The sequence below is a fragment of the Populus alba genome, chromosome 19 (genome assembly GCF_005239225.2).
Source record: "Populus alba chromosome 19, ASM523922v2, whole genome shotgun sequence".
In the NCBI taxonomy this organism is placed as follows: Eukaryota; Viridiplantae; Streptophyta; class Magnoliopsida; order Malpighiales; family Salicaceae; genus Populus; species Populus alba.
The window spans coordinates 18,542,807-18,551,497 of record NC_133302.1 but is presented as its reverse complement, the minus strand read 5'-3'; the positions used below and the strand labels follow the sequence as shown (position 1 = coordinate 18,551,497).

Here is an 8,691-nt window from a genome sequence, read left to right as displayed (position 1 = left end):
TTTAAAGGTTCAAGTGTGTAACCTCAGTAACTATAATTGTTTTTTTGCCAAATGATATTAACTCTCTTGAAAATTTAATATTTTTAGGTAGCTCATCATCATAAAAAAAATATTTTTAGCAAGTTTCTTTACTACAATGTTTGATTTTTGTTATTATATAATTAAATAAAAAATAAATTTATTAAACTCAATCGTATCCATTCATCTAGGTAATGGTTTGCTGGTGAAACGTATAAATTGATATGTTGCCATTTTGATATTAAAACAAAGGTGTTGTTTTTAAATTTCGTTTAAGACAATTTAAGTTTTTACTAATTTTATAGGTTGTCTTTAAAACCCAAGTTTTTATTTTTAAATTGAGTTGAAAAACAAGTTTAAGTAATAGAAACAAACAATTTTTAAAATTATGATAAGTTTTAAAAAATTTTTTTTATCACATTGCATAACCATATCAAACAGAAAAATACTTTTTAAAAAAGTGTTAAAGTAGTGTTTAAGAGTGTGACAATAATTGTTTTTTAAATGTTTTTTGCTCAGTAATACATGTAAATAATATTTTTTTAATATAAATTATTTTTATATTAATATATTAAAAAAATAAAAAAATATCAAAAAAATAACTTTAAATAAAAAAAATAAAAAAACTCATGAATTAAAACTACAACTACAAAAACAAGAAGCATCCAAGAATGAAACGATAACACGTAGAGTATAGGACCACCTTGCTTCCTCCCAGTCAACAAGGCAAAGCTTAAATGAAAGTCAATCCACAACATTGAATTTCAAACACTCCATAAGAATTATTTTCGAGGGAAGGATCTCTCTCTCTCTCTCTCTCTCTCTCTCTCTCTCTCACATAGTTGTCTAGATTTATCTAGCTAGCTGAGCTAAATTAAAAGACTAAGCCTCTCTAGATTTATTTTATTGTGTTTTTTTATTTAGACTTTATTTTTATTGGATATTTTTATTTTAGTTAGCTGAGCTTAATAATTGGTTGTTATAGAGTTTATTATTTATATGTAACTTTTGAATACATAATGTTAAATTTTAGATGAATTCATAAAATGATAGACTTTCTGTCCTCTAAATTCTCCTCATTTTCATACCTTTTTTTTTTTTTCGATTTCTTTCTATCTTTCTATGCTTTTAATTCTCATTTAGTTTTATTGTTAAGCATCACATAAATATATTTTATTTTTTAATTCATCCTTAGAATCCTAATATGGTTTATGGTTAAGGTTAGTAATGGTGTTAGGAATGTAAGTTCCTCTTTAGGGTTTTTTTGGCTGCTCTTTCAAAGTGTGCTGATAATTGGTTGCTTCATCATTCAACTTTTGATATAATTAGTTTTGTGTTTATTGGATCAAACATGGCAATAGATACACGTGTCATCTATCTAGCTCCACTTATGTTAACGGATCAACATATCTAAGATGGGGGGAGGACTGAGGAGGATTTTCATTACAATTTGTTTTTAAAAACATTTTTAAATTGTTCTTTGAAATAATTAAATTAATATTTTTTTAAAATATTTTTAAATAATATGATATGTTGATGTAAAAAAATAAAAATAAAAGAACTGAAACGGAAACAAAAAAAAAAATCTGAAAGAAATATCGAAGCCACTCTTTAGACGATCACTGAGATTCATTTCGATCGATTCTTCCCTAAAATCTTCCTCTTTTTGAGTTTTTACACGTTCTCTGGTAATATGTGAATTTTGCTTTCCCTCTCCCGTTGAATGAACTAACTACGGGGCTGCACTCGTCTCCCGAGCCAGAGAGCAAGACAAAATTAGAGGCCTGAAAAAAGATCTCCGTAGTCCAGAAGTTGTTCCTGGGCTACTACCCATCTCTCAGTCTCGCTAAAGGAAGCGTGCACTGGTGGTCGATAGAAGCTGAAAAAAAGATTCGAAAGGGAAAAAGAAAACTAAGTTCAGCTTTTGTCTCTTGTCCAACAAGAACAATACCTATCAGATCGATCTAAATCGTACAAAGAAATAAAAAACATCTTAACTACGTTAAACTCACAAATCCCAATACTCTTTGCTGTTCCTTTCTCTCTCTCATTCTTCATGCACATTTGCGTTATACAATCCGATTTGGATAAGATTAATATAAAGAAGACCACTTGATGAATGATGTGGAATGGAAACAGTGAGTTTTGAGGTGAGACATTGTCGTCGTCGTCGTCGTTTTGGTGTTGGTGGTGAAGGGATTGTAAAGTTATGGCAGAAACAGAGATAGGAATGTCAACGGATAACATAAAGGGATTGGTGTTGGCATTGTCTTCGAGTTTATTTATAGGAGCCAGTTTTATTGTTAAGAAAAAAGGGTTGAAGAAAGCTGGTGCTTCTGGTCTTAGGGCAGGTAAAGTTTCCATCTTTTTATTGTTTATTCAACTGGGTTTTTGTTTTTGGCCTTGGAATGGGTTGCATTTTTGTGGGGTTTCATTGTTTATTTGTTGGCTTTGGTGGGTTTTGTTTTAATTGTGATTTTGTGTTGGGATTGGTGCTAATTTGTTGGTTTGGATTGCCCTTTTTTAATTTATGTTTGGGTGTGAAATGGGTTGATTTTTGGTGGTCCGTTATGGATTTATTCGAATGGGATTTTGTCTTGAGTGGAAGTTGTTTTGTGTGCATCATTGCAAGAATTATAAGCATAGTGATAGGAAATGGTTGAATTCACGTGGCTTGAGGATTTCATTTGTGGGTCAAACTTAGGAGTGGGTTAAATTTTTGTTTACTGTTGTATTCCAAGTTCTAGATAGAATTCTTGATGATATTTTAATGGAATTTGTTTCTGTTTGGTTACATATATTGTTAGAATCACTGAATTGAAACGTTGCGCGAGTAAAAATGATGGTTAGTCAGTTTATCATAGTTCACCACCAGGCACCAGGTTGCTGGCATGGGATCTAGTTTCACTATTTGGGGTTTCTTAGCTGATGCCTGGAAAATTGCCTTTTAGATTCTTTTTAGTTGGAAGATTAAGCTCCAGCAAGTGAAGACACCGGGTTAATTGGAGTTTGGTGCTGTTATTCCTTTTGATGTCTATATGGGGAGAGATGGATTTTGGAGGGTTTGTTCCACGCAATTATTCATTACACCTTTGTATGATTTTAGAACTGCAAAGTTTCGGTTTCAAGTTCTTTTCAGCATGTTGTTCAGATTCTATGTTGGCTTGCTACTCTTGTATGCGTCATGTGTACTAAGTTGGCAAAGACATCTTGCTTTGTCCATTTTCTTGAACTTTTTGATCTGACTATTGCTAAAACCAAAGTTTATCCCTTATCCTGGTGATATTTTTTGGGGATTTTGAAAAAGCTTCGATGGATTTATGGTAGTGGATTAATTGGTTGAGGCCCATTGGACTTTACATTCGATGCATTACACTTATCATCTCAGGTGTAGGATAGTATATCTGAAGGGGTAGCTTTTGTAATAGGTGGAAGATATCTGAAGGGGTTGCTTTTGTAATAGGTGGGAAGATAGTGATAGATTTCATAGGACAAAGCTGTGGAATAGCTTTGCAAGAGAAAGACGTATATCCTTTAACTTTGTTGCTTTACATATTGGAAAAGGTAGCTGGATTCTTGTGCGGTGCATGGTGTGTGCAAAAGCATGAGCAACTGTTCTTCTTTTCTGAGAAAAAAGGTGGTAGCAATTGAGGGCTTGAAAGAAGGGGCCAAGGTAACTGTGCTTAGGCCCCAAGTTTTATAAGGGTAGTGAAAGATTGGGATTGGACTTTGCAGCAGTTTTATTGATGTCCTATATTTTTTTTGAGTGTGTTGAGGGGTGACGATATACTAATTATTGGATATTTGTAGGACATTCGGAGTCTGCTCTTTTCTAGAAGGTTGAGGGAATGTGAGAGTATCTGGAAGGTTAAAGTGGCTCTCCGAAGCTATATCTTTCTTTTGATAGATCAACTTTATGGATTGTTTAGATATTTTCAATTTGTATATTTTGTAGGTTTTTAAGTAGTACATTTGAGTGCTCTTTACAGAACTATCTTGATGATAGTAAACCATTGGTCTGGTTCTTTTATGCTATTTACGTCCAAAGAGAGTAATGCTATACGAGCTTACAAATCTTAACTAATACTTCATATAACTTATGCAAGAGTTTCTTTATCATGTTTGATCAATCTTTTAGTGTTTCCAGGACCATACATCACACCACCAATCATTTTCTGCGCCAGTTTGTATGAAGTTTGTGTGAGATTTATTTGTTTCTTTGTAGACCATCTTGGTTCCAGATAATGGTTTGGTGTCATATGGCTTAACAAAATAGCTTCACAATTATTTATTTAGGCTTGCAGAATACCATTCAGCTTCCATTGCCTAGTCCATGGATGATTTGCAGTCATTATGGTGTTCTTTAGGAATATGCTTTCTAATTAAGTGATGGAATGATTTATCATCATAGAAGAAGAATAAATACAATTTAAAATCTAACTTTTTAACAATTTATAATTTATGTGATTGCATTAATGGCTTGATGAGTATAGAAGTTGGAGCAGGACATGTGGAATTATTGAGTTTAATACTCAGCATTTGCTTAATTTGTTAACATTTTTTTTTTTTTTGTGATTGCATTAATGGCTTGATTTATGTATGATAATAGAGTTTTATGGTTTTACTTTATCTTAATTTTACGGACCTTTTGTTTGCAGGTGCTGGGGGTTATACTTACCTGTGTGAACCACTTTGGTGGATTGGCATGATAACAAGTAAGTGCCCTTATTTTCTATGGCTGTTAATTTGTTGAAATTAAAGAAATTACTTTTATACCATTGCCTATACATTGTGTGGTATAAAATAAATAGTCTATATATATTTTGATAATTTAAATAAATAGTCCATATTCTTTTACAGCATAATAAATAGTCTATATAAATGCAATAAGTTATTTTGATTAGCTAAAAACTCTCCATATGTGCCAAAAGTGCAGTCTTTCACAGATCCTTCAAAGAGTTGTGTTAACCTTTCATTTCATATGTCTTGCACTATTTCTTTTGTTGCTTGTCCATTTAGATGGTTTGGATCTCCATGTTTTTGTTTTATGATGTTTACCTTTTCTCTTTATATATGTAAGTTACTCCTGTTGGTTTAACGTTATGAAGTGCATTGGAAGTTTGAGTGCAGATCACATTGTATGCATTCTAAGATGGATAATTGTCATTGTGGCAGTGATTGCCGGGGAAATTGCTAATTTTGCAGCCTATGCATTTGCACCAGCTATTCTAGTCACTCCTCTTGGTGCACTCAGTATCATTATCAGGCAAGAGAAAATTTACTTATGTCTTTCATATATCAGATTATATTATGATGCTAACTTCCATTTGTCTTGCAGTGCTGCTCTTGCACATGCTATTTTACAGGAAAAGTTGCACATTTTTGGGATTCTTGGCTGCGCTCTTTGTGTTGTGGGTTCAACGACAATTGTTTTGCATGCACCTCAAGAACGTGAGATTGAGTCCGTGAAGGAAGTGTGGGACCTTGCAACAGAGCCAGGTATATATTTCTCCTAGGAATAAAAAAAAGTAGCGAAATGGCTTCCAAGTCCTTGATGCTATACGAAAAACATACATGATATTTATTATCATGGTCTTATATTTTTTGCTCAGTGTCTCATAATGCTGTAATTCACTGTGATATCCACTGCAGCTTTTCTCTTGTATGCTGCTATTGTCATAACAGCTGCTGTTGTGATTATCATCCGTGTTATACCCCATTATGGGCAGACTCATGTTATGGTCTATATTTCAATTTGTTCACTCATGGGCTCACTATCGGTATGTCAGTTATCCTCTTCTTGAATCTGAACTTCTTATGAACTTCGCTATATATACCTATTCGTTTATTATTCACTGTGTGCACATCTTTACTAGCGTAAATCCACTATTGTTAAAATTATGTTTCTGAATGCTCATAACAGGTTATGAGTGTCAAAGCACTTGGAATCGCTTTGAAGCTGACTTTCTCGGGAATGAATCAGTTACTATACCCCCAAACATGGGCTTTTACCTTGATTGTACTTGCCTGTGTAATCACTCAAATCAATTACTTAAACAAGGTAATGCATTTCTTAGGAGCTCCCATATAATTTTTTTAAAATAAATGTATGCTACCTTGAAATGCTGATTGCGTGAAAATTAATGTAGAAACTAGATCTTTTATTATGATGATGATGTAAATTTCTCAAGGCAATATTTCAAGTTTTCTGCATAGGACTTGCTTCAGTGGGAGGATAACTGGGCAATGGCTTGTGGTTATGAATGGCTTTTGGAATATAAATTTATTTGTTACTCTTTAAATTGCAGGCTCTTGATACATTCAATGCAGCTGTTGTGTCTCCCATATACTATGTGATGTTTACTTCATTAACAATTTTGGCAAGCGTAATCATGTTTAAGGTAACCTACTTTTTAACCAGTGGCATTTGTTGACTTACAGGCATGCATGAATGTGTCTGTGTGATAGATGGAATTTAGGAGAACTAATCCTTGGATTTCATGTTAGCTTCACTTTAAGTGATGATGACTGTAGAAACTGGAACATTTTTTTAAAATGAAAACGAAGCATTGCTACAAATAGGTTGTGCTGATGTATTCAAAATACAATCAAAACAATTTGTTTTCCATCTATTTTGAGTTGATTTATGGTGAATGGCTGCAGTATAATTATGAAATTTCTTATGCTATCCTTTCCAGCGGAGGACTTTAAAAATTACTGCTCTTACATAAATTATGAGTTTCTTTTTTCTTTTTTTTTGTTCTTTTTCTTTTTGAAACCCTCCTCTCTTTTATGGAAAAGAGATGTAGAGCTGAAAGAAAACTAGATGGTTATTTTCTGAAGATTTTTTGTTATTCTCTCCAGCTAAGGAGTTTAAAAACTGTTGTTACTCAATGATGAGTTCTTTTTTTCATTGTTTTCTTTTAGGAACTCTCCTTCTCTCGATCTCTTAGACAGAAAATAATAATCTATGGAAAAGAGATGTAGTGGTGAAATAAAACTAGATAGATGCTCTCTGAAGATTTTAGTTCTTACATGCAGTCTTCAGTCCCTATAAGTATTGCTATAGTAACTGAAGTATTAAACTTTAAGAATTTTTATGATGTTTGTTGCCCTGTATGCTGATTATATACCTTTTTTAAATTCAGGATTGGGATGGAAAGAACGCATCTCAAATTGTCACTGAAATATGTGGATTTGTAACGATCCTTTCCGGGACTTTTCTTCTTCATGAAACGAAGGACATGGTTGCAGGTGGGTTTCCAGTGTTTCCTCCATTGTTTAATCTTCTCTAGTTCAAGATTGTAGCTTCACATAAACAGTACTTCATTTATAGGGTCATCACAATCTTCATCATTACGCCTTCCTAAGCATGAAGAAGAAGATGAAGGACTTGATCCCGAAGGAATCCCTCTACGACAAGTAGACACTCTGAGATCAAAATAGTTGTATTCTTTGATTCTTTTGGTTACTGTCATTCAAGATCTTGGGTGCTGATTTGGAGCAGAAAGGGAATTCCAGCCACAGACCTGTGTATTATCAACACACTAGGCGGGTTCTTTATTTTCTTTAAGTAAACAATGGGCGAAGATGGCAAGACTTCTTTCTCAGATTAAAAAAGGAGATGGTCTCTTTCAGCTGCCGCCATGTATAGACATTTAACTCCCCCCTTTCCTTCTTCCCCTCCTTGGGGGTTTGTAATTTTGAGCATTTGTTCTTCATATTGAATATTAGCTTCAAGTTATGAAGAAATGCAGTTTACTTCTTCCTCTCCTGATCCTTGCAATGACTGTTCCATTACATTGTTTTGTATGTGATTTATGCTAGATAGTGACCTTCAAGTTGACCTCAAGTGTGGGTAATGAGCATCTCAACAAAGAATTGAAGGTTATGCTTAATATATGCAGGATACAGAGTGTTTGTATTAGATAGTTCCATGTTTCACATAAATTAGTGTCCAAGTTGCTTTATATTAACTCATGATTCAACTTTCAATTGCTATCATGCAACCACTAAAGGAGTGGACTTAGACTTGCTCATTTTAAGACTTCTAGGATTCTTATTTTTGTATAGCTTGCTGTGTCAGGTGAGCTCTTTATATGGCTGGTGAGTTTGTTTGGTAGTATGGTTGTGATTGTTTTTTAAATAATTTTTTTGTGCTAAAATATATATTAATAATATTTTTTTTATTTTTTAAAAATTATTTTTGATATCAGTATATTAAAATATTTTTTAAATACAGAAACAAATAGAAACAAATATAGTAAACAAATTTAAAATGTAAATTTACCAACCAGAGAATGTTGCCATGCAATCTCTTTCATAACTCTCGAGGCAGCACCACAAACGCTGCCAAATGGGCTTTGAAGAAGCCAATTCCTGCTACCAAGCCGGCGGTATCCCAAGATAAAAAAAAGATAAATATAAAAGAAGAAGAAAACATGTTTAATAAAAGAGATAAAGATATAAAAATAAGTTTATTTTTTAGATTTTTGGATTTAATTTTTATATATAAAAAAATATGTCACTATGTAATGATCTTTCTCAAATTTAACAATACTTTAAAAGGCTTGAGAGATTCACTTTATAAAATTACGTTGTGATTTTACAAAATATTATAGACTCACTGTTTATAATTTTTTTTTTTAATTTCATCTTTTTGAACTTAATTGA

General features: G+C 32.8%; 1 protein-coding gene across 1 annotated transcript; it reads left to right on the top strand.

The window, feature by feature from the left end:
- Positions 1-1,299: 1,299 nt before the first annotated feature.
- On the top strand, positions 1,300-7,789 carry LOC118056513 (probable magnesium transporter NIPA3). Its single transcript, XM_035068739.2, has 9 exons — positions 1,300-2,369; positions 4,677-4,733; positions 5,194-5,284; positions 5,357-5,517; positions 5,671-5,798; positions 5,942-6,079; positions 6,327-6,419; positions 7,167-7,272; positions 7,355-7,789. The coding sequence occupies exons 1-9, from the start codon at positions 2,228-2,230 to the stop codon at positions 7,462-7,464; spliced, it is 1,026 nt and encodes a 341-aa protein (XP_034924630.1). The 5' UTR covers positions 1,300-2,227; the 3' UTR covers positions 7,465-7,789.
- Positions 7,790-8,691: the final 902 nt, after the last annotated feature.